This window comes from Lathamus discolor, chromosome 6, assembly GCF_037157495.1.
Source record: "Lathamus discolor isolate bLatDis1 chromosome 6, bLatDis1.hap1, whole genome shotgun sequence".
NCBI lineage: Eukaryota > Metazoa > Chordata > Aves > Psittaciformes > Psittacidae > Lathamus > Lathamus discolor.
The window spans coordinates 9975736-10003152 of NC_088889.1; the positions used below are offsets into that span (position 1 = coordinate 9975736).

General features: G+C 39.1%; 1 protein-coding gene across 1 annotated transcript in view; it reads right to left on the reverse strand.

The window, feature by feature from the left end:
• LOC136017750 (cytosolic phospholipase A2 epsilon-like) overlaps positions 1–22138 on the reverse strand; it is a 31905-nt gene extending 9767 nt beyond the window's left edge. The window contains exons 1-12 of the mRNA XM_065686304.1: positions 22074–22138; positions 21604–21639; positions 16478–16550; positions 12517–12653; positions 11683–11814; positions 10983–11023; positions 5732–5774; positions 5124–5187; positions 3719–3861; positions 3472–3561; positions 2656–2693; positions 938–1073 (exon numbers count right to left, since the gene is read on the reverse strand). Coding sequence (XP_065542376.1) covers positions 938–1073; positions 2656–2693; positions 3472–3561; positions 3719–3861; positions 5124–5187; positions 5732–5774; positions 10983–11023; positions 11683–11814; positions 12517–12653; positions 16478–16550; positions 21604–21639; positions 22074–22100 — 960 coding nt within the window. The 5' untranslated portion in view covers positions 22101–22138. The remainder of the gene's footprint in view (positions 1–937; positions 1074–2655; positions 2694–3471; positions 3562–3718; positions 3862–5123; positions 5188–5731; positions 5775–10982; positions 11024–11682; positions 11815–12516; positions 12654–16477; positions 16551–21603; positions 21640–22073) is intronic.
• Positions 22139–27417: the final 5279 nt, after the last annotated feature.

Below are 27417 nucleotides of genomic sequence, written 5' to 3' on the forward strand. Positions count from 1 at the left end.
CACAATTTTGGAGTTAAACACTTGAATAAGAGATCCCAACTAATTAAACCTTTTGGAAAAACAGTTGTGGTCTTGCCATTTCGCTATTACCACCTCAACCACTTTTCTATAGGTCAAAACCTCAGAAAGCCATGTGAAAATGTTCTTTCCAGTGTTCTTGAAAACCTGATTTCCTAGATTATTCTGTTGTCTGAAATCCAAAATAAGATTATTTTAAAATCTGTATCCTATCCACAGCACTATTTCTTTTCATTTTCAGCTGCAGATTTTTTTCTCTTGGGATGTCTGTACTTCCACAATTTTTAACAACCCAGCTATGCATAAGCACTTACAAAGCTTATGGCTGAATTATAGGGGCAGAAGTACAGTGATAAAGCTACACTTTGAATCAACTATTTCATCTGTACAATTCAACAATGCTGTGAGATTCACTCTTCGTTCTCATCTTAACATTTTTATTCTAGTCAGTTTTCCCAACAAAACACGTTTTCTGCTGCAGAAACCACCCAAAGTGTTTTTATTCAGATGTTTGGTGAAAGTTTTTGTTTTCTCCCCTGAAAATGCTTTACAAATGCCAAGACCAGCACCTTGTCTCATCTTGTTACTGAGCTTAGGCACACTATTTCCAAGGCAACAGGCCTAGCTGTTCCATGTTTGCCCACTATAAAGTTTCCTCATGAGACCCATGGACAATTTCAAGAATGGGTTGAATTAAGGGCCTGTTCAGAAGTTTTGGGGCTACAAAGGCATTTATCCTGCTTTCCCGGCTCTGCTGCATGAACCAGCTACTGCTTCTCTTGTTCATCTCTTGCCCTAGGTGGCCAGGCCTTCCCCAAGAACATCAGGATTAATTAAGCTGTTTGTATTTGTGGTTTTGATTTATAGGCCAGGCCCCCATCCTATAGAGGAGTTGCTACCAGGGACTGTATTGGCTTGCCTCATGCTCCTTCAGGTCCTCCTCCAAATGAAGAATCTTTTTCAGAGCAGCAGCAACGTATTTCTTCCTTTTCCGCAGGAAGTCCTGCTCTTCCATGCACAGGTTAAACCCCAAGCGCACATCCAGATCTCCAGAGCTGGAATAGACAACGGGACGAGTCAATGCACGTCATTTACAGCTGCTTTTAAGACCTGTAGGGCAGGTAGTCAGTGAATTTCACAAATCATCTGTAAAACATATTGTATATTGATCAAGGAACAGAAGAAAAAGGAGGATTTCTATTGCCAGCAAGGAGCAATAGTGAGGATGAAGAGTTTCCAAGGTGCTTTAGATTTCTTGCGAACATAGGCACAAATACAAGACACACAAGCCATGGAAAGATCACCAAAATGAGTAATTGCAGTAATTTTTTTTTCTGTATCCATTCCATGTCACTGTGACATTCTGTAAAACTCAAGTGATAACAGTATTTAAAGTGAAGGTCTAATGAGTTGTGTGATGGAGCTTGAACTGCAGAGCAGGCATCACTCCCTTCTCAGCCTCTGTTCTATGAAAGCCTTTCACCTGTGTGCTGAACAGATTTCTAGATAAGCATTTGCAAGCTTCATCCTGCAAATATATAAGAACATTCATCATTTTTTCCACATAGGCAGCCACACTGAATTTTCTCCCTTTAGAAATGTGAAGCACGATCCAAAAAATATGCAGAAAAACAAGCTACAAAAGCAATAAAATAGCAGCTAATGCTTTGTGCCTTCAACATAAATAAACGTTACTGAAAAGAGCACTCAATATTGACCAAATTGTCTGAGTCACATCACCCTCTGCTGGCTGCAGACTCTATCCTGAACATTACTTTCATTAATATTTTACAAACCTGAATGTTTCAAGGGTTAATGTTAGTAACCTCTGTTTTCCAGCAAATTTCGTACATCATAGTGTAATCTTGAAAACAGAATAACATCAACTGATTGATCTTATAAAACAAACACCTTTTTTAGCTACAGATTAAAATTTCTCTTGCTCCTTCTGTAAATCTGTCCATCAGATTCACATTTGAGTATTTTGCTATGGGCTGGGATTGAACAGATAGCTCTTCTTATGCTCTGAATTTCATCTACACAAACTGCTTCCAAGCTCTGAAAATCCACCTTGCTTCCCTTCTGTATATCACCTAGTAGTAGGGATGCTATGGACTGTTTTTAGCTGCACTGTAATACTTCATTGTCTTCGATTTTACCTATCACTTCTGCAGTTCTGTCCTTGTGAGTGAGTTGGCAGTGATGCCAACCCAGGTCTCAGGTCTCAGCTCCCATTCTGCTCAGTGAAGCAGGAGAAAGGGGCAGAAGCCAGGCAGCCCTACATTTGGTTTGTGACTTTACAAAGTTAGGGCACAGTTTGTTTCAGTCATAATGTAGATTTAGCTATTGGCATAAAAGGGCAACAAAACTAATATGTGAGCAGTGCAGTTTTACTCGCGTCTTGAATAGTCATAAAATAAACTAATTTACTCTGAAGAAACCTACCAAGGCTCATAAACTCATATTGAACTGCATGATCCTGTAACTGCAGTAGACTTGCACTTACCTCAGGCACCACATGAGTACAGGACAAAGCACTCATGGGGCATGTGTTCTCCTCTCCACCTATCATAGAAAAAAACCTAGATAACTAGTTTACAGTAATCCTGGATGATAGGAAAAAAGAAGCTATCTTACCATTTTCTTGCTGTCAAGCACAAGTGAAAAGAACAATCCTGGAAGTCCAGAAAATAAAGCTAATTACTACCCAAGTTTTAAAACATTTCTTTCCTCACATTCAGGCAATGTTCACTCAGTAAAAGAGGAAGTTCCCAAATGCTAATTCATATGGCTGCGGACGTTATTTTTGTACAAGTCACCAAAGTCCAACTCCCTGCTCTGGCATCAAATTCCTTCTCATCTAACAAGACCCTCTGTTTGGGGCAGTTAGTGTACCACAAGCTTGCTTGTTACACCAGCTTATATTGTTCACACTTAAAAGGAGCAACAAGAATGCGACAAGTTACATTATTTAAAAAGAAACATATATTTAGTTACAAACAAAAGCACTCTCAATAATTTTTAAGTTATGATCAAAATTAAGTTTATATTCTTCTTCTTATTATTATTATTATTATCATCATCATCATCATTATCATTATCATTACTACCTCTACTACTACTACTACTACTACTACTACTACTAGCCATTCTGGAATTACCCCAATATCCCAAAAGACATTTCTGAATACATGTGAATAATGGTCATTTCTGTTCCTTGAAACAACTTGATTCTAATCTTGGGATGCAGGTTTGTAATGATTTTCGTATTATTCTAATTATTGTTAACACGTCCTTCCTATAAAGTGAATAGGCCAGTGTTAATATTTTTAATACTATCTATAAATAGCTGCTGATACTTTACACAGTGATTTTGTTAATCTGGTGACATTTCTAGGACAAGAAAATATTGAAACGGCAAAATATTTATTTCAAAAGGTTCACAGCACTCACCTCTTCTACTGTTATTTCTTTCTGCAAAGGGAGCGAATTCAGAGGGAAAGAAAGGACCCCAGATTTCTCCATTTCATTTTTGTCTGCTAGCTGAAACAGTGTAAAAAATGGTAGGGATGCACACATGAAAGGTTTGCCATCTCTATAACTTATTCTATTAAGAGGGCTAGTCCATTTCCCTGGTTACTTAACTTTTTCTTCTGATTTCATTAAGGTTAATGATAACATACAGGAGGGGAACGTTTACCTCTTCGGGTAATATGATATCCAGTCTCGTCTGGTCATTTATGATGCAGTGAAATATGATGATGTTAAGGCTGGGTTCAGAGTCCAGCAAAATCTTTTGGCTTCCTTCATGGGATCCTTTCACTATAAATGTAAGCTCCTGGTCTAAACACAGTAATGGGGGAGGGTGGGGAAGGAGGGAGAGAGAGAATTTTTACTGCTCCAAGGAAACAGACAACGTAATAAAATCCACTTCTCTGAACGCTTTCTGTCTAATTTTCCTGACACCACCTCAATTAAGCTGAATTCAGTGGTTGAAACAGATATAAAACGTCTATTTAAAGGCATTTTGGTTTATTCACGTTGAGCAAGACAGTCATTTAATTGATGTCAGTCTGTTCTGGTTTGTTATGCACATTTTATTATAAGTTACAATAGTCATAGATCATAGAATCGTTAGGGTTGGAAAAGACTTTAAGAACTAGTCAAGTGATTCAAACCCAAAAATCAAGCAGTCTACCTGACATGTACTCTCATTGTTGCTAAAACTGAAACCATCTGTCAACCCAAAGGCTGTGTTCCTGGCACAGAAAAGGCTTTACATTTACAGACAGATTGTATGCTGTTCTCTTGCAAGATAAGGGCCAAGAGGCATGTAACTTCAGGTCACTAGCCTTTCCTCCGCATGTTACATTTCAGTCTGCAACTTCCTTTAATGCAACTCAGCCATTGCTACCATTTTCTCTATAAAGGTCAATTTTCGTTTCAGTAATTATCTCAAAACAGCCATGATTTTTTGAGATTTGCTTCATAAGCAGCTTTACACAAGTTACTGTTTATTTGAATTACCTAACTTGAAGACTAGAGAAGAGTCCTAATATATTTATTAGAGATACATTTTACAGCAAAGTCCTGATTTGGTAGTGGCTTCTATTTTGTGCAAACCCCTTCGATACATTTTTACGTTTTCAATTTAAGAGCTAAAGTTTACCATTTTTGCTCAAGCAACAACAACGACAACAAAAATCTCTTCCATAACCCTGAATGTGCAGAAACTTTGTACATATTCAAACCCAAATGAAACATACAGGATAAGATTTCCACATATTAATTGTAGCATAATATTAAAGATCTGACTCAGTTAAAAATTTTCATTTTGAATGAGCAATTAACAAAGAGAAATGAGGATTTTTTCCAAGTGTTCAATTCTAGTATAAATGGCTCTATTTTTGTACCAAGATTTGGCTTGGAACGAAATACTTGACTAACATGAATTTTGACAGATACAATCTCTCTGCAAGGTGGGGCATGGTGAAACTAAGTGTTATGTGACACAGCTAAAGTAATAGATTATTAATTTTTCAACATCTGTTGTAACAACTGAATCACAACACAAAAACAATAGGTTAATTAAGCAATAACCTCACTTGTGGATTGCTGCTTCAGCTTCCCTGTATCCACTCTAACCTCCAAACAGGAAACCTCACGTGCCTGGAACAAGAGAAGATAAATGATGATTGAGAGAAGAGCAAATGTGATTGCAAGTGATTCATACTGTTCTTAACCAAACCCTCTAGTTCATTGATGAGCAACGTAATTGTTATCTATCAGTATGTGTTCAGATAACAAAGGCAATAGTGACAAGACATTTTGCGAAGTTTGAAAGTAAAGAGGAACAAACAACTCATGAGCTGCTTGAAGTTGGAAATACAGATAAAAAAAGATGAGACCTATTCAAAATAACGTGTATTGATCTATGGACTATTCTTGTGAGCATGTTATCATTTCTTCATTAAACCCCTGATAGTTATGGGTGTAATGAGAAATATTGCATAGAAAATGCAAGTTTATACAAGAAGGTAGGTGGCACACGTATGCTGACAGCAACCTTACAACCTGCTAACAACAGATCCTTTTTCTCAGTAGGACTGTGGCTGCTAGTACTGGCTTTGGGACACAGCACAGCGTTTCCAGAGTTAAAAATATGAAGAGTTTTTATGCAGGCAAGAAAAAGATTGTGAAAAATATACATTACCACTAGTACTCCATTAGTAATAATGGCATCAGGATAGTCCGGACTGAAAAACAAAATGGAAAATATAATGTCATGGGTTGGACAATTCAGATAAGTATTTAAGTCAATGAGTTAATATATTACTCATTTTCCCCATCAATTTCGACATTTCTAACTAACATTCTCATTCAAAAATACTTTAAGACTTTTAGCAAGCATAGTTTTGATGACAAGTTGAAAGTTTTTCCATCCACCCATGACAGAATATGTAGCTGGGCTTTAACTCAAATTGGGTTTTTCTGCTTTAGTAAACCATATAGAGTATTCTGATATGTGACATACTGAGTTTGAGGAGAGCTGGAGGCTGTTACATCCATCTTGATTGTTTTGATTATTACATAGTTTTATACATGTATACATAAAAGTTTTTCCACTTATCCATCTAGGGACAGATATGGGTTCATACACTGCAGACACCAATTTTTATATCCTTAAGTATTTTTCCCCTCAGAAAAAAAATCAGGCAATCTCTCATTAAGGATATCTTATACCATACTATTTTATTGAAATGCAGATGTAAATTCATACAGTACCTCCAAAAAAAAAAAAAAAAAACAAACCCAAAACAGATTAGTCCAAAGGGAGTACATACATACATAAAATTATAAGGATTGAGAAGCAGCTCCTCAACCTGCTGCAGGTAGTATGAGCTGTTTATTCAGACCTTACAAGCTATGGATTATAGACTCTGTAGCTGCATATAGTTACATAGTTGAGATACATGTTTCGTCTCAGCTGAAATGAGGCAATACCCTTCCTTTAAAATCAGATGAATGACACTGTCATCAATTTTAAGGGAAGGTTTATCACCTCTGTTAGATTTCAGTACAAACACACGTTAAAATAGCTTTATAAAATTTCTCATGACAAAGGATTCTCCAAAAACTTCAAAGCTCAAAAACAATTTAAATTTTCATTTACAAATCAATATTTTCCTGTAAGAAAAAGATATGGATTGGCTAAATACAGTGCAAAACACTCAGGAAAACCTTTCAAGTAAAAGAAAGCAAACAAACAAAACAAACACGCAAAGAAATGTGCTTAAATACCATTCAAGTTTTGTTTCAGACAAAAAGTTTGCACTTCGTTGCTATTTTGTAGTCAAATAGTTGCAATGTTACAAGACAGACGGTGCCACTGTCCTCAGATACTTCATTAAAAATTTAGGAAAGCACAGAAACAGAGTGGTGAATATTAAAAGATAGCAGCCTGCATAGCCTGGTAAAATGAAGACGGAAAGACAAGAAATGTCTCTTGATGGAGGTAAATACCCAGTAGAGTGTGTTATTATTTGATGTATTGGTATCAGCAAAGTATAAAGTTCTGACACTTAAGAGGTCCAGGGCATGACCTTCTAACAGGAGGAACTGACCCAGTTGGACAGAACGGCTTGGAAGGCTCCTGGCAAGAACCAGGACAACAGAGGCATTAAGCACCAATGGCTGAGATGTTCCTTTTGGCCGTCTGTGGTCACCACTGTAAGGAAACCCAGATGCTGTCTCTTTTTGGTTACTCTCCACATGGCACTTGAGACACTTATATCTGGAATTTCAAGGCTTCTGCTGGTTATAGCATAAGGAGGATGCTTTATTAAGAGCAAAAGCACTGACCTTGTTCTGAAGCTTTGAAATTAGCTATGGCTAGAAACACAACTAAGCTGGGTGCAAAAGAGCTCTTGCTCTTCAGGTTGGCAGGGACCTCTGTATTTTACCTATCTTTGGCACACAGAACATCCACTTCTCAGGACTTGGCTGGTAATTTCCCTAACAACCAACCTGTTATTAGACAGCCCTTATTACGCATACTAACATTCCTATCCTATCCTTCATCACAGTCTGTGATTTGTGGCCTTTTTTAATGCAGACCTCAGTTTTACTGTGAGAATTGGGAGCATATTATAGCCTGTGGTTAGAGAAGCCAGGAACAGAGATCCTGGGCGTCTTTCTTCACTAAGTCTATTGAAGGGGTGCCTAAGACTGCAGCAGACTTTGTGAGTCAGGGGATCACTTCTCATCACCTGGTATTCATTAAACTGTTACCTCCTCTTTTTCTGATCGTGCTTGACTTACAACAATATAAGCAATATTGTAGGGGACGTTACAGTTACATGGATTCTTAGATCACAGGTCACATTTATGGTAGACTACTCTGCATGAGGGATCATCTTTCTCAACATTAAACTTTTGCCTTCAGTACTCTCTGAGGCCCTGTGGCTTCTGGCAACAAACACAAATGTGAACATTACATTTGGTCCCCAATGGGTGGAGACTCAACCATGCCTAAACCAAATGGATAGTGCGATCTGCTGGTGGGGAAATTTCTCAAAATAACACAGCAGAACTATAGAAAGAAAAAAAGACTTTTATTTTCTAAAAATTATGCTTTTGGCATATTTTAATATTTAATTTCTATACAACTTCTTGTACACCTATTTACATTTATTTGTAATAAGTGGGCTTTGTTTTAAGCATCATATTTCACATTTGAAATACAAGAAAAGGGAGGGGGAGGCGAGATGAAAAGTTGTGTTAGGGTAGTCCTTCATTCTTCTAAGGGATGTTTTAGATGCAATTCCTCAACTTGGAACATCTGAAAGAGGCCAAAAAGAAGATCAGCAGACCCAGCAAATACCCTGGTGCCCTCAGACCTCTCCTTGGAAACTCAAAGTACCTTTTAATTCAGTAGAAGTCTCTTTGGGGCCCCTCAACATCAGATGTGGGCTTCAGTAGAAGTCAGAGGGGAGGGGGATATTGAGTGAGCGAAGCCACCTGGTCAAGCGGGATCCTGTCTCTGTAGCAACTCGTGGAGGCTCATGCTGGTTCTGGACCCTACCAGTGGAAACACAAGGAAGAAAGCCCACATTACCATTGATGATCATCAGAAAATTACACAGAAAGCACTAAAGTACTCAGATCAACAACCTGTGTACAATGACCTTACCTTTTCTGTCACTGCTGCTCGAGGGCAGCAGCTCTCATGCCAGCTGGGCTCATGTTATGGGCCCATAAAATATTGGGCAGGCGTTTGCAATCACTTGGCTTGGTTGCTGGTGAAAAGGCACTTGGAGGAAGGAACATGCCTTCCTCTCTGTGTTGTTAGGATCAAACATCTGGCTTTCAACGCCTGCCATGTGCAGTGGCAGAAAGATGAGCATTTGCAGGTACTGCAGGAGTGGTACAAGACTGAGGCAAAACGAGAGGGGGTTTTGCAATTGTGGAAACAAAACTATCAAAATGAAGGCTTTCTTCCATTTTAAATAAAAGATAATGGGAATGAACGCATGAACCAATTTCATACAGCCCACCAGGGTATTGTGAGAGAATTTTCACAATGTTCTTTGATAAAAGTAACACAAAACCCAATTCTTGCAGTGACATCAATGGGCAGACAAAAGTAAGTCACAAAACCACTACTGTAGGTGCAACCCAGAAAATTTTCTGGGGCTGGGCTCACACTTCATATGTGATATTGTTTATCTGAAATGCTGGAAAGAAAGAACAGGCTAATACGGTAAATTTTGCAGTTGATAAAGTCTGGAATGAAGACAGAAAAGGAGTGAAAAACCACTTCAGATAGTGTCAGTCAAAATGTGCTGATGGGAATGATTACTAATTTCAGAGACAAACTGCCGTATTTACCTCCAAAAAAGTATATTTTCATTGCTCCCATCACAATATCAGATTTGTAGAAAGTGTACCTCACGGTTAGCTTTACTTCTTGTTAACACTACGGTTGGCTCTCCCTCTTTGAAAATTACCTCTAATCTCTGTCAACACTTCTCCCATGCAGCAATGCCAAAAAACCTTGCCAAAACCTGCTGAGCTTGTTCAGCAGAGGAGAGGTCAGTTTGGTTCATAGCTTTCTGGTGACCCATCTCAACTACTTCAGTTCAGTCTTTCAGAACTTTTCAGGGCTCTTTAGTATATCACTGGTAATTGCAATCCCCATTGTCTCCAATTCTAGTGCACAAATGCTTCCATCAACTACTTTCATCATCACTCTTTTCTATGTTGAGAGGCGGGGGGGGAAACTCTCAATATCCTTTCAAGATCACAATATTTCATCAGTTCAGATGCGGTTACATCTTTATTCCAAACTTGATTGATGGGCAGAACAGCAATGACCTCCACACATGTGCAAGAAATGCAAATAAGGGATTGTAGGGGAAATATTTATCTGCCTTCCAACAAGAAGCCCATTTTCCTAGAGAAGCATCTTTCCTTTTCTCAGTCCTGATGTGACCTCACAAACCTATTCCCTAGCTTAGGATGCAGCCATTTCTTGCCTTTGCATGTGGGGTTTTTCAGGACACAACTATTACATTGGTCACCCAGGTACCACACCATGAATGAAAAAAGCAGATCAGATGTGTTCTTGCTGTAGCAACTGAACCATGACTGCAATTATGTTAAAATCTCTTCCTTGGGACTGCCAAGGATCCTTTTTATTTGTACGGTCCCCCACCCATCATCTTCCAACCAGTAGAATTCCTACTAAGACGGAAACTGCAGAAATTGCTGAATTTCTGACTTAAACTATGTCTCCAGGAAAAGCAATTGGCTACAAGGTCCGATAGAAGAGTTTGGCAGAGCCAGCACACACATGCCCGAAGACAAATTCCAGTCACTGACCCCATATGCAAACCCACTCTAGCACAACATCCAAGCCAGACAACCTACCGAGACCTCCCTCATCAAGAGACAAGATTATCAAGAGTGCAATTCTATGTACCAATTCCATAAAGCATCCTCTAACTTGCAAACAAACGAAGATCTTAGACAAGCCATTTGGGATGTCAGCTGGAGCTGCCTTCCCCAGTGCCATTACTGGTGTTGTGACCCTGTTGTGATAGGCACACTTTGTCTTGTCTACTGACATCTAGGCTTGACGCTCCTTCTTTTATGGGTCAAAACTTCTTGAATATTGTAATTGTCATCATACTTCCTTGTGTATGAATTCAATGACAAAGAGAACAGGACGAAGTTGGTGGCCAGGAGGTAGCAGTCAAACAGGGCAAAGATGACATTCTCAGATATTTGAAATCTTTAAAATGTGTGTCCTGAAATCCCAGCTTACTAGACATAAATGAAAACATTTAGATACTGCTTTCAGAGACCATAGATTTGAGAAGCACTGTCACATATCAACCAGGTTCTCAGACTATTTCTATATTAAATACAATAGTTTATTTAGAATTTGGGACTCTACTCACGTGTTCTGCAATGTGAACTCCACCTCCAGCTCCTCACGTGCCTGAAGAGAAGGAAAAATGAAAGAAATCTGTATTACTTATTTTTCTTCATAGCTTTCATTGTACCAATTACATATAATTTGTAAAATATTTATTTAGAATAACACTTAGGAAAATTCCCAGAGCATAAGAATAATTTGGACAAAAATAATCAACAAAACCACAGCATCAACAAAAACCCAAACAACTATGCCAACCAAAGATACCAAATTTTAAGGTGCTGAAAAAGCCGTTGCTAAAACCAGTTTTTGGAGGTCTAAATGCCACATGAGCATGGAAACATAGGAACTGCTATTCTGCTAAAACAGCCATATTCAGATTAAAATTCACAACACAAAAAGAACTAGATGCTTTAATATTATTACAGTTGAAAGAGACTGAAAATTCAGAACTTACACCAAGAGCCAACAAACGAGCCAGAAATATTCAGAATTAAGGCACCAGGTATTTATTTCTAGCTGCTCCCATCCTAGATTTTTAGTGTGGAGATTTTTCGTAACAAAAACCAGCAGGGAGCCCTTATGTAAGGATTTAAATTTTTTTCTTGTAATTTCAGCAAAATCCATCTAAGTAGATTTTTCCTAATACAAAACACTGTAAAAAGGATATATTTAGATGAAAGGAAAGAATTTGCTTTGTTCTCAGCAATTCGACCACTCACCTGTGGATTCAGCTGAAACTTTACTCGAACAGTACGTCCTACAGTGAGTTTATCTATATCGAAGAGAATTGTGCAGAGCTCATCATCCCTGGTGACCGTGTCTTCATCACAGACCTTCAGCTCCAGCACATTCTGCACAAAGACATTAACAATATCATGGAGTTATTTCTATAACTAAGAGTTTCATAAAGCAGGAAATCTCAAGCCTAGGTCTTTCTCCCTCCTCTAGTTTTAGGAGAAGGAAGAAGCAGAAAGAGAAAGAGATTTCCTAGTATTAGACTTCAACATTACTGATAACTGTACATACACAAAGCAGGATTGTCTGCCTGGGGAAATTAAACAAGACAAGCAGGTCATGCAGAACATTCATGAGTTTGTGATAAATAACTGTATTAAATCATAGAATCATAAAATGGTTAGGGTTGGAAAGGACCTCAAGGTCATGTTTCTGCATCTGTTGTAGAACATAAAGAATGTTTAAAGGATTTCTTTTCCACCATAGCTAGAACTAATTGACCTTACTGCTATTTTTATGTCACCTTTAACTTGGATTTCACTTTTATGTATCAAGATAGGGAATAGGATAATAAGGCCATATTCTGCAGGGTATTTAATTGTTTCTCACTGCTTCAGTATAGTAGATGTTTAAGTAACAAAGAGCTGGAACAGAACAATACCGAGGAGGATGTAAGCAACATGCTTTTTTTTTCTGAGGAATCTTTAACACCTCCAGAGTTTGGAAACTAGCTGTATACTTATTAGTCTATCGTAGTTTTGCTTTATCTATTGACTATCTGCACACAGAAAATTATGAAAACCATTGACTTTCACAACCTTGATTCTGCGGTCGATCTTATAGCAGAAAGCTTCATTCCAGACAGGGTTTTTGCTGTTCCTGATGGTTCTGGTCCGAACCTTCTCAGTTGAGGCAGTAGGCAGCCACAGTGTCACATAGCAGTCTGAAAGTGTGACTGTATAATGAGAAGATGAGCAGAGTGATAATACATCCATAGAAAGAACGATTGCACTGTGCACATTTAACCTTAATAAAACAAAGGTAACACGGTAGGGGCTGTTACTTATTTTCTAACATTTCTACCAGATTTCATACCTCAACTTACAGAAAGCCTTTATCAAAGTGTTCCCCCATCAAAGCTGAAATGGTTAAAGATCAGAATGCGCCAATTTCATATTCATTCATATATTTGACAAAGTTTTAGAAGTACTGCCATTCTCAGCAGTCCTTTTGGAAAGCAAAATCAGTTTCAGCACCGCAGTGGAATTGCTATTCATCCTTTTCCTTCCTACTACTCTATCTGTAGACTGAAAAAATCCTGCCATGACTCTTGTCTGAAAAAGGAAGCCAGGAGTGCCACCAAAGACATAAGATGCTTCCATATTCTGACCCCCGATTTTGGGTTTGCAGGGAGAACCACCAGGGCATGAGACTTGCAGAAGCTTGATACAGGCACCGATGGCCTTTCTCTCCTACCTATAATGCAATCTCCCTATTTCACGTTTGCAATGCACAACCAGTCATCTGGTTCTTACAGCAACCTTGTGAGTCAGAAGAGGTCAAATAATTCAAGCCACATTCAACCCTGCATTGTGCTAAAAACCTGTAACAATGTTATTACATCATATTAAGTACAATTTTCTTTGTGTATTTCCTCTTCCTCTTTAGTAAGAACTACAGATTTAGGTTTTTCTATCAGCCATATTTTCCCAAGCTGTGCCATATTGTGGGGTTAACAGTCAGCAAAACATTGATAATGAGTGTGGAAAGAAAGTATTTCCAGAAAGTGGCCTTGGCCAAACCTGATCAGAAGAGCATGACAGATCACATATTCAGCAGAAGCACAAGTGAAGGCAAATGAAAATGTAAATGATTAATGGCAATTAATGCTACAGCTTCCATTTTCAAAGGTCTTGAGACACACTGATGAATTACTTCACAGTGGTAATGTAAGGATTAAGCAATTAAACACACTGAGAAAACTTGAATGACTTGCCCAAGATTCCATAATAAAGTCAGGGTCCAAAATACAGGCTGGATTTCCAGGCCTATACCCAAATCTATTGACATTATTTAAAATCACCTTGTTCCAGAACAACCTTAGGGAAAAACTCTCATTTTTTTTTACTAGAGAAGTAAGTCGGAACGCGAGATCAAAGAGGAAACCTTCACTTCAATAAACTAAGCACAAACACTTCACTAATGAGAAAATAAAATAAAAAACAAAAATCCGAACATTGACAAAGAACACACCAAGATTTAGTCAGAAACACAGCAAAGTTAGAGTGGGGGAAATAAATGCTAACTCAGAATTATAAAAAGTAGCATACTGTTAACATTACAAACAGGTAGAAAAAGGATGTTTCCACATAGTTAAAAATACTGAGTTTTCAAGGAAAACTAACCAAAACACTTGTCCTTTCAATGACTCAGAAAAGGTAAAGACTGCCTGAAATATCCTTCCAACTGCAGATAAAAAATGAACAGGTTTTCCACAATAATTTGGGTTTCTTCAGAAAACAAATTTTCTGTTGAGAAAACAGAAAACACTCCTGCTGAAAAGTTTTCGAATCTCTCTGCCAGATACACTTTAAACAAATCCTTGGGATGCCCAAATTCTGAATTGGGGCATCTCAAGGGGCTAAAGATATGTTATTTATCTGTTCCTGAGACCAGAACAGAAGGCAATAAAGCACTATGACGTGGCAGATATGCCAAGAGGCTTCATGAAGACAGACCATATGATTCACTCTGCTAAGGAATAACTGAGAGCAAGATATTCCTGAGGAGAGCAGCCATAATGAGTTGAAGCATAAACAGGCAACCTGCTGGAGTACACAAATGTAGACACAATTGTGCATGCAGGTTTGCAGATGCAATTGCAGTGACTGCCTGACATTTGGATTTTGTTAAAAAAAAAAAAAAAAAAAGAAAAAAAAAGTCATGAAAGCAACTATGAGCACACAAAATGTGTGCTTCTGTACATAAAAATGTCTGTAATCTCTAAGAAACCCAGAACTTTATATCTTACAAGGTGCTCTCTCTCTCTAATGCATCAAATGCCTTTTTCAAAATGACACATATCATAAAGCAAAGCAGTTTGATCATCTGTCATTTCTAGAGTAAAAAATATGAAGACATAAGCAGTTAATAAGGTATTCAGTAAATCATAGCAGAATTTTTAAAGATGGAAAATAAAAGGGAAAAAAAATAAGCACGATAGTATTACATTACAGAAGATGCAGAAGTAACCCAGAATACCACAAGTAAGTGTAGCAGATTTATTCCCTGATACTAGTCATTCATTCATAAATACTATTGTTAATCACAACTTCCACATGTTCCAACCACATCCCTGCTGCCAGAAACCATCAAATCCAACCTCAGATAAGTTTTCCCTCTACTCTTAACCAATCACACTAAGAAAAAATACTCAATATACATAGCAGATTAACTAAAATTTACTGCTGTTTTCCTTAGAAAATATGACGTGATGTATGAAATTTTATATGTACAAAAAAAATTATTTAAAAAAATATTTTAAGCAATGTTCAACAAGATTTTGGGGAATATATTGTAGACTTTTCCTCTTTGTCGTACATATATCCATTTTATTCTAGTGGTCTTTAGATGTAAGTTTTCTTATTCTCTTTGTCTGTATTTCACCCTTTTCTTTCATGCTTTTCCAGCCTCTTTAAACAGATATTTTATCATTCAAATTTCCCCATAGGAGTGACTCAGTGGCATAATTGCATTTTGTAAGGCACCTGAAGAAGCCTCAGTGCACCCAGAAGGTGGGTTATTGAGGATCCACATGTGTGGAACAGAAGCTCCTCAATGAACTGGAAAATTCAGAATTAAACCAGTGTCTCCCCTGTGCGAGGAATTAAACCAGTCCCCAGAGTCAGTGCCACATCTGGACAGTGAAAAGACCATTCTTTCCACCTATTGCAAGTCTCATTCTCTCAGCAAGGATTTTACTTGCAAATTAGTGTTCATACTCTCATTCAATAAGCCGATGCCACTAGTTTGCAGAGGCAAAGTGAATCGTTACAGAGCTTCCACAGCTAGATATCATCAGATGCTATAGACTTCCTTAGTGCAGAGATTTCTTCTGTCTTGAGCTCTTTCACTGTTTATTATCGGTTCTGTGATCTGGCTTTGAAATTTTTCACTTGTAGCCTCTATTCTGGATATCCTTTTCTTGCTTTCCCTTACTGTCCCTCACTCATAGTACTTCAAAACTCTCACAATAGTGCTCTGTTTCATTTTCTCTGACTTAAATTGCTCTGTTCTCTAGGTTAAATTTCCCAACATACTGGATTTTCTCATCTCGTCTTACATATTTATAGATTTTGTGGAAGTAATAGAATATGTTGCTTGTACTTCTGTTCTTATAGGATTTCCTACCACTGCTGATTTTACCTTTGCATCACCAGTGCTCTCCTTTCCTCTATCCAGAAATTCTTTAGGGAATACTCAGGTTTCCTACTCAAAAGTACAAGAATTTTCATCATTTAAAGAGCAGCCCTCTGATGATCAGCTAAGCCTGACGCCACAAAGGTAGGAAATACCCCTCGGAGTGAGATATGAAAGAGATCAAATGCACCACCTTGCTGGAGTTAGTCTCTTTACAGTATAACCATAGAATAATTCTTGTAGACTTGCAGCAAGATACCTTTCTTATTCCCACACAATTTAAGAACAATAACACTGACCCCATATTTTCTTTACTTGAAAGAATTATAGGAAACACCCAACAATAGTAGAAATACTCACACAAGTCTGCCTTCCGGGCATTCCTCACTCTTAGTATTTTTACAGTGAGCAAGTTGAAAGGAGATACTGGTCTCTGCATGACAATTCAGAGAAATAAAAAAAGAAATAAAAAAATACAACATTGAGATTAATATTATAGTCTATAGTAACAGACTACTGGAACCTCAAAGTTCTAAGGATGCAGATAAAACAAGGTTTTTAAGGTTGAGCCAATATCATTTATCAAATCAGCTGTAGAAGTCGGAAAAAATACACAGATTTTTGGCGCAGAACTCTGTTCAGGTCTGAAATAGAAGCAATAGATTTCAAAACCACATATGAGCTGACAGTAGGTGCTGAGAATTTGATTCGATAAAGATAGCTTATTTCTAACACCACCCCATCATTATCACAATGAACACCCCTACAGCACATGCATGGGTGTCCTCACCTCTTACACACCACTGCCTGCAACAGAATAGACTCCTGGACACCAAAAACACAGAGTAAGCAAAGAGAGCTGAGCAACTGTCACGTACCAGCAAAAGCTCCTGCACCAGCACCAACTCACACACACATCCTAAAAGGCAGGTGACAGAGACGAGACACTTTGCATGAAGACTCTGATCCATCTCTTATCTTCAGCCCTGATCCCCAGCGGAAAGCTACAAAACTCTTTCCTGAGATGATCTTGTGAATTAACTCACAACTTGACAAGATATCAGTCACCTTGAGCTCAGAGATATTAATTCCCTAATGCCTCATAATTTCCATGGCTCATACTAATATGCCTTCATATTCCTAAGGCCATAAATTGACTCTTTCCCCATTTCACCTGGAGTAACTAGTTGACATCTTTCCTCTCCCACACTAACATCTCCTCTGTTTCATACGTACCATCTTTCCTTTTAAAACCAACATATGTACACTTGCTTAAGAATAGTATTTAGCTTTCAGTCTACTATGTATACATGCTATACATTTTCCCAAACCATTTGTCTTTCCAGCTGTAGCACATATCCTGAAGTGTTTCACAATGCTTTGACAAAGTGTTAAGCAACTGGGGCGATGGCGTGACATTGAACACTAACATAATACAATGAAGCAGGTCCTTGTCCTCACCCACAAAAACCTTAACATGTCTGAAAAATCAGCAAAGATGAAGAACAGCCTCCAAGAAACAGTCTGAGTAATAACTGGCATATCCTCCTGCACTGCCTTTTGGGCTGGCAAAGGGCCTGAAGATCAAGGTAACTGAGATAGCAACAGGAAGGTTGGAGCAGTCACTGATACAGGCACAGTTGTTCTTAACCTGTCCAGACTCTAGCACAGGGCACAGTTTAAGGGTGCACAGATTGCAAGCACTTGAATTCTCAGCTTTGGGACATTTCAGCTGTCTTAAAGAGTGTATCACACCTCTACCTGCCCCATTATCTCAAACATGGCCACAAATGAAAACTTGGACAGGCACACCTTGAAAGAAAAAGTAATGATTTTTTAGTAACAGTTCCGATTAAAAACATCCAAAAGAAATCACAACCTGACTATACAGCTGAACTGCCAGAGCTACTTTTCTCTATGTATTAAATAGAACTGGGTAAAACACAGAAGCAGTCCTAGGCACAGGCACCAACAGCTAAGGCTTGTCTAAACCTGCCAAATTTACTGACATGTTTGCTACATTTATGCTTGGTCCCTGCTTTCCCACCCAATAAATCCTAAATGCTTTTGTCCTCAGCAGTGCTGTTTCATCAGAAGCGGAGCATATCTTTACCTAGGAAGGATGTGGCTTGTATCCCTTGAACACAAAATGGACTTTAAGTTCTCCATCCCAGAGAAGTGCTGCAATGACTAGGCATGACACCATATTTAAAGAAACAACCTTTGCTCAGCTTTTTGGAAACAAGCATTCAGACTTTCATTTTGTGCATCTCAAGTGGATAGTGGTATCTCGCTGCCTCCCTAAGTGGCACAGAGAGATAGGATTTAAGGAGAGTGTTTCTGTGCTCAGTTGTCTCTGTTAGTTAGATGTACCTATTTATGCAGTTCCCTGCTCAGCTGTTATAATTCCCATTCTGCTGTTATCTAACTCTCCAAGCACATTGAGCTTTACTCAGCATATTCTGAGCGTACTCTCCAAGCATATTCAGTGCTTTACTCAGGATTGTAGAGTCTGTTCCCTTACCTGAGACTTGGAAGTCAGACCTTTTAGTTCCTAACTTTTAGGTGTCAGAATGCTTTGTCAAGTCTAGCTGTCAGCCACTTAATCACACAGAAGAACTATTGAGGGGTGTATCTTAAACTGGATAATCTGCTGGTAATAGGCAGCGACTTCCACATCTTTCCCTTTTATGTGATGATGACCATATCAGTCTGGGTAAGTTCTGAGGCCAGCAGCCTAGGTCAGTTATTATGAGCCCTTTGACTTTCAGCTTCTGTATTTATTTTGTCTGAGACATGATTGTTACCTCATGAGCCGGAAACACAAGCCAGGCATTTTAATAATCACTGTCAAAACCTCCTAAACACCTAAGATTGCAAACATAGGACTTGGTCACCCTATCCTACGTCAGATAAAAGTTCAATTAAGTCTTGTGGCAAGCTTGTGCAATCCTTACATATCTAGTCCCAGGGAAGTCAATAGAAGTGTTCACATACATGGGTGCTCATCCCTGTGAATAAGACTTACATAACTGAGCTCTAAAACTGCTCAATTCCAAGCTTAAAAGTCTTTTATAGATTATTTTTTCTCTTGATGAGACTAGAGTGAAATACATACAACATTCCCAAGGTACATCTAGAGAAAAGCCAGTTATCAAAGTAAACCAGTGTGTCAGATCTATTTGGAGCAGTTAACTCTTCCCTTAACTTTCTCTTCAAAAAGGAATCGAAATCTCACTACTACTTTAAGTACTATGAAAACCAACAAATAAAACACTTTGCCCTGTAAGAAAGCACGGCAGGACTTTAAAGCACGGATCATTGTTTTGCTCCTTACCTAGGTCAGGTATGTGCCACCTTTAAACTTCAAAGAGTTTTGGAGCCTCAAGGACAGGCAGTATTTCATTAGGTTACTATGTCTGCCACCTCAGGCAAGGTCAAATGCATAAGAAACACTTTTGCTTGTACTGTGTGTTTTGTATTTATTTCAGCCATTTTAAAATATTCCATAGGTGGGTCTTAGTAAGTCAGTGGAAGTCACTGGGGTTGTGCCAGAATAAAACCAAATGGAGCAGCAGTGACTCAAGGCCTGTTTCTTTCCAAGAGCTATGTAAAACTTGTGTGACTTCAGACTGCAATTTTCATGTAATTTTTCTTCTCTTCCTGTTTTCAGCTCCACAGCTGGATTTGCATGTTAGAATAAATCCACATCTTAGAAGAGAAAACAAGTCAAGCATTTCCACAGCTCACATGGCTTTTTCTCAAGACCACGCTAATCTATATTATTTTGATACAATACAGTATCTTGAATCACCTAAAAAGTGTTGCTTTTTTGCCTGTCATCTTAAGGGCACTACCAATGTTTTCCCCACAGATATTTTACATATTCCATTTAATTTAAATCGCCACTCAAGTTGAAATCACACACATCCCACGGGTTTCACTGAAACTGACTCTGATAATGAAAGCTGTTTCCTTAAGTGAGCCAGAGTAATAAAAAACAACTCAGATATACTATGCTTATTTATTTACCATAACAAATAACAACTGCCATGGTTGGGGGAAAAAAAGCTCAGGTCCTTCCCAGGTTTATCCTTGGCTAACTTCGAAGAGTCAGGGCAGAAAGAAGGGGCTCTGGGTCCTGCTCTAAATTATATATACTATATTCAGGTCAGTTCTGCCACTCTAAACACCCTAAAGACAAGAAGCACAGTCTAAAGCCACTGAACCATATATGTCTCACACCTAGGGACCTACTAAGAATGTAAAAAGCACTAAGGATAAAAAAAAAACAGCTTGATCCTCTAAAGACAGGCTAGATTTATGGGTCTAAAAAGTAACAATTTTAATGATACTAGCATACGTCCTTAGGACTGTGAAACTATGCACAGAGGCCTAAACATAATTTTAAAAGCTACTTTTTGAAAGTAGCAAAGGCTTAACTTTACCACAGTATTTCACTTTGAACAGAGAATGGTTCTCAGGCACAACCAGGTATTAGATGTTATCAATAACAACAAACAACCCTGAAGCAGATCATGCCACCATTTGGGAGAATCTCTGTATCACTGCAATCCTCCACATGAAACCAAAGCCCAGAACAAACCAGGCTAGGAAGCCCCTCATCACTGCAGCAGGGACAATAGCTTATCTTTCCAAATACTGATGTCCAGAGAGTTGCAACTGATATGGGCAGCCCCAAGCCCATTGCAAATGTCTGAAGACAGCCCCATCCTGTGGCAACTGCTGTTATTCTCACAATTTAACGGCTATATTTTCCTTTATGCTAATACCTGTTAACACAAAAATGTGCTAATCAGACAGGGAGTTTTCATTTGCCTGTGCAAAGAATTCATCCTCAGTTCAGCCTTTGCAAAACACTTGGTTGGTCTTTTTTCACATTCGGACACTTTTGGGCACTGCTCCCACTCCTACCAGCCCGATGAGATTAGGCTTGTCAGGAGGCTGAACACAACACATTTCTCCCATAGTTTCACCTGCTCTGATGTTGCAGTTTAAACACCACGTTACACAGAGAATGGCAAGCTCTACATCAGGCTGTTACAACGCAAAGACTACAAAGAATACTTGAACACTAAGAACAACTGAAAGACCCATTTAAATGAAGTCTTCTTATGAAGGAATAACATAGAAGATAAATGGGTGCTTAAGCAAAAGAAATCAAAACACAAAGAAAGGGAGGAATTAAAAAGTAATGTAGGCTAAGCACAAATCAAACCAAAGTGCAACACCTGCTCACAGCATCACAAGCATCAGACACCAATAGAGGCCAGAGCGTTTAAAGTTTACTGAAAGCCAAGGCAGTATTTCCTCTACAGGGTTGAAATCGCAGCTTGGCTTTTCAGTGTTCAGTAAATACTGCAGTAGAGTTTTCCCCCGAGCCATTGAATTCCTAACATTTCTTCTGGTGATCTACATTCAGCACTGGACAGCATTTAATGAAGGGCCAGCTAATTACTACCTACCGTTCTCACCGCTGGTGCTGAGGTGCCCGTAATAGTCTAGGAAAAACAACACAAGGCAAAGTTAAGAAAACTAAGCTACATGTTAAAACTCTTCTTTTAGGCTGACATTCAACATCTCACATTCAAAGCCACACTTAGAGCTACGCTCGTTGACAACACACATTAGGTGCTTTACTGACCACCAAACCCATCACAACTCTGTGCCAGCTTCTTATTTCCTTGACATGCAGCTTTTCTTTAAGGAAGCACTATAAGTAATGTTGTTAGTCCTAAATCACAGCTTGAAAATGGAGACATGCCATGAGATTCTGCAAAAGGCTAGACTAGGAAAACCATCTGAGGAACAGCAAACTCTCTTTCCTTGGATTGTCTGTACACCTCAAACAGCTTGCTCTCCTCTGTGATCAACTTCACTGGAATATCAAACAATTTTACCCACTTTATGCTTGCTATCAGCTTCTTTTGCTTACCTCATTTGAGCTTAAATTTGATCCCATTGCAGCCCCAGTTGCATGTAAGTCCAATGTTAAAAGATACCGAGTCGTACGGCAGGCAGGAACTTCTCATGCAGCTTGGGGGTGGAGGAATAGAGATTTTATGACAAGGCTCTCCTGCCCCACCCCTTCATTAGTTCCAGTCATTAGGCAGTCCCCTCCCTGCTTCCTGCAGCCTATTAGAGTACCTCAACTGAGTCAGCAGAACAAAGAGAAATTTCTTTTCTACCTACTGTGATGTTTGGAGGAGTGGGAGGAACACGACAGCACTGAAGCCCCTTTCTACCCAGGGTTTGCTTTTCTGAAGATACTACTGCTAATAGAAAAGTCTGCACAACTCATCCAACACCTCTAGCCCCCAAGCAAAGCAATTGTGACTAATTAAATCACACCTCCCAGGATAACTACACTGCCACCATCATTCAGCAGGGTGGTGGAGAGAGAGATCTCAACAGCTTCTTTCCAAACTATGAACCAAAATCCCTGTAGCAGTCTTCCCGTAGCAGCACGCAGTGACCCCATCACAGTGTCACAACTAAGTAATTGCAGGACCCATGCTCCTCTGAAGCTACATCTCTGCTACACTCAGTGACCTCGCCATATTCTTTGCCTGGATATTTAGTGTGTATCTAGAAAATAGGTGAATCCACATCAAGAACTCTCGCAGTTTGATTTTAAATGCAATGGGAAGGAAGGGAGGAGCTATAAACAGTAGGTGAAACTTGGGAGTGGAAGGGTGAGGCAGGAGAGAGGGTTGTGTTCTCCTGCGTGGGCCCAGGGTTCCCAGCAGCAGTTCACCCATCCTCAGAGCTTACTTCAAAGGGATCTTGTATGTGCTTGCTCTCACAGTGACCCCACAACCACCCTGTGGGAAACACTGAGGCACAAAACCCTCCTTGATTCCTCTTCACTCTGGTGTGCAGTGACTCACCACCTGTAATAATAGCCGTAAATTAGCATATATATGCAGACTGGTGTATTGTGGAGCATGCAAGACCAGACTCCAGCTCGGCCGCACTCTTTCCGCCTCTCTGCTTGATGACAGGCAGCAGCTACTACTCACTCTTGCATCATAAGGTCCAAGTGATTATTTTGAAATCAATCTCATTCATAATAAGTCACATCATGCTGGTAAAGAAAGTAACCTTGCAAACTGCAGTGGATGCTGCCTAAATGAGCTCCCCTGTGCTACAGAGGCCAGTGCAAAACAGTTCTGCACAGAGGAAGAGAGGAATTGTGTGTTAAAAGAGGGGTTTACTCTAGTGATGTTCCTTGGACAACAAGTCACTTCCTTTAATATTGATGCCTGTGTGATAAACATATGATGACTTTTCAGAAGGTCTTATCCAAAATGTGCATTAGTACTATCTGGTGGTTTCCATCTAAAGCATTTAATAACCTGCTGCTAACTCCATAGTCACACTTTGCACAGTCTTCTCTATAGATACGGCATGAAAGGAAAATGGCTTATGAATATGAACTTCTACCATCTGAAATGCTCTTGAAAGAATGACCAAAATATTTTTCCCATGGACACAAGCATCTCTACCCCAAAGACAAAATGCTTCCTTAACTTTTATCTTCATTACAATATATCTGTGTTAAATACTTATGAACAAACTTAGGTGGAGCAGTCACAGCTGAGAATCACTTGCACTCTTGCAAAACTAGTCTTCCCAGCTTTGGAAGGAAGAATGCTTCTCTGGAAGAATTCCAGGGAATTCCAGTATTGAAGTGGGAATCTACTTTTATTAAAAATGTCTGCAAAATATCCTCATGAGGAAAGAGGGTAGATTATCCAACTCAAATTCTCTGAGTTATCCCAGCAGGTATATATACCTATACACATTTCTACCATCCCAGCTGACTCCCTGACATTACATTCTCTTACCCACGTTGCTTTTAAGATGCATAAGTGAGATATCATCTAATTATTCCAGAGTCAGTGCATCTTACCATCTGAATGGTTTCCTGATGTTCAGATTATGTTTTCCCTTTCTCAAAATGTCACTGTTGCTACACCCAAAACATGTTTCTAAATAATTGTTCCTCTCCTGCTCATGACCACCATGAGCAGGAGACCACCATGGTTCTGTAGCTGGCATCGTCTTCCCTTAAACACTGCTTGTCCAAGCCACATAGGAAGGCTTTGGAATACAGTATCTTTAAAACCTTTGTGCAAATCAAGAATTATGATATTAACAATTTTTCATTCATGCAATAAGTTCATGATAGACCTAAGTGCTGAACGCTCAAAACACCAGTAACAATAGGTCCTTTTCGTCACTGAGAAAATTTTAACTGTTGATGACTTATTCGCTGATGTCTGTAAGGACTACCTAATCTACTGATTGTTCGTCCCACTGACATTTTAAAGATAGAAATAAATCTCTAGGATTAAGATTTCAAGAAGATCGAAGGTTAAGTATCATGTTGGGTTTTTTCATTTTTCCTTAGTTCCTTCACAATTCAAGGAGACTTTCAAAGGCAACCATCAAACAGGCAGTAAGAAAATTCATGGGTGAAGTTGCCAGAAGTCTAAACAGCCATAGACAGGCTCATTTAGCAACTACATTTCCAGAGTAAATAATTTAAAATCACTAGCGATCTCAATATACATGCTGCTTAAACTCTTTGATTTTTAAAGACTAGAGAGACTGTGTCACTGATGAGGGAACACAGAGCAGTCTCTTTAAAGCTCCGAGCAATAACAAAGAAAGTAAAAAGGAAGGTATAATTTTCCTTTGCTCTCCATCTACTTTGTAATGCTCATTTACAGACACGATTTCGTATCCATGTGTTAATTAAGGCAAAGTGGAGCAAACATAAGTATCTTGTTGATCTGAAGAAGTCAAGTTGATCTGAAGAAGTACCGTGTTGTAAGCACTAGCTCCCCCAACATGATACTTAGAGAATTGTATCTCTAATTGCAATAGGTTGCAGGTGCAATGACAGCTGCATCCAATATCCAACAATTACCTTATATACAACTTTGTCACCTTCTGATAATCCAGGACTACAAAAATGTATCACTAGTGGAGAATTTCATACTGTTGCAAGAGAAAAGTATCCTTACGCCACCTTTGTGATGACAATAGGAGTGGGTCATCATTTAAATATCTTGAATGTAACAACAAAGGTAAATATACAGAAACGTGCCAAAGGTGTTACAAAATGGTAGCTATTTGTCACATTGAAAAATAAATACCCAGAATTAACAAATAGAGTAAATTAACAAATAGACAAATATAGCGTCAGATCTATAGTTGGGGATTTTCCCTGGCTCCAGTTTTCACGGTGTTTTTTCTTTTCTTTTCTTTATTTTTCAAATCATAGAATCATAGAATAGTTAGGGTTGGAAAGGACCTCAAGATCATCTAGTTCCAACCCCCCTGCCATGGACAGGGACATCTCACACTAAACCATCCCACCCAAGGCTTCATCCAACCTGGCCTTGAACACCGCCAGGGATGGAGCACTCACAACCTCCCTGGGCAACCGATTCCAGTGCCTCACCACCCTAACAGGAAAGAATTTCCTCCTTATATCCAATTTAAACTTCCCCCATTTAAGTTTTAAGCCGTTACCCCTTGTCCTGTCACTACAGTCCCTGACGAAGAGTCCATCCCCAGCATCCCTATAGGCCCCCTTCAGATACTGGAAGGCTGCTATTAGGTCCCCATGCAGCCTTCTCTTCTCCAGGCTGAACAGCCCCAACTTCCTCAGCCTGTCCTCATATGGGAGGTGCTCCAGTCCCCTGATCATCCTCGTGGCCCTCCTCTGGACTTGTTCCAACAGTTCCATGTCCTTTTTATGTTGAGGACACCAGAACTGCACACAATACTCCAGGTGAGGTCTCACAAGAGCAGAGTAGAGGGGCAGGATCACCTCCTTCGACCCGCTGGTCATGCTGCTTTTGATGCAGCCCAGGATACGGTTGGCTTTCTGGGCTGCGAGCGCACACTGGCGGCTCATGTTCATTTTCTAATGATTCCATAAGTTACCAAACCTACACAGACCTCATCCTGCCAATCAAACAAGAGAGCAAGCAGTCCAACTCCAAGTTCATTTACATGAAATTACATGATAGACGTAAACTCAATAATCTCTGCACACAAGATTTACCATGTATAAAAAATGACACTTCCTTCCCCACAGTACCACTTTCAGTCCCTGAAAAATTCAGCTTTGGTTAGATACTTTTTGGCCTGCCACTAATCTAAAGAAATTTTCTGGCATTATTTTTATAGATATATTTATATAATATATAATAATATATATATAAAATAATATATAAATATATAATATATAATAATATATATATTATTTACATATATATACATACGCACATATATAAAAACGTTCCCATTAATTTGTTGACATAGTCTGAAAATGTTGTATTATCCATTTCTAAGCCACAGAGACCTTCAGTCTGAATCTGAATCTAAATTCCTGAGAATGGAAAGTGTAAAACTGGTCAAGAAAGAGAGAGATCACAGTAGCTGATTAGGGGAGGGGGGATTATTTTTACTTAAGGTACTATTCTGGTTAAGACATACATGAAGGAAGACTTCTGCCTTCAAAAGACTTATTGAGAAACTTGATTAAAATGATTCCACATGCCTTTCATACATTTTTGAGAGGTAAAATCTTGCTCCTCCTACCACTCACCTGAAGCAGTTGGGCAGTTTTGCTGTCCAAAAACCACCAGTACAGAACTGGCCCGTCTGTTCCCAATATATGCAATCCTGCTGCCTTCAGTTTTGTTACAACAGAATTTCAAATCCAATCCCTGTCTCAAAATTCAGTACCTCAAAACCCTTGTCTCTGCCCCTCCCTGTGCTCTGTGCATCTGAGCATCCAGCAGCATCTCTGTCTACCTTTGCAGGAACAGTCTGAGCTCACCTCACCTTTTCAGGTTTGTTCAGCACTTCAGACACTGTTTAAGCAGCTTTTCCTCTTCCCTAACCCGAATCAGACCACAGACATGAGAAATACCATCACCAACCTGTGTCAGCTAATTAGCCAGTAATTCCTTGAGCATAAATGTAGCCAGACACATAGCCCAGGAGCTTTACAGGGAAATCTAAAGCCAATTTGAAACTGAACCAATTCTCAGAATATCAGGAAGTCACCTTATGTCACCAGCTAATTAAAGAGACAACTTCATCTACAGTCAGCCTGGGAGATGTTTGAGTCCTAACAGAGGCTACAAAGTTTCACAGCTAATTGCTTACAGGATAATTCCATTACCTTTAGCAGAGCTTGTGTGACAGGTCACAAATGGGTGTTTGTAAAATGAAAAATTATTGTTGACCTA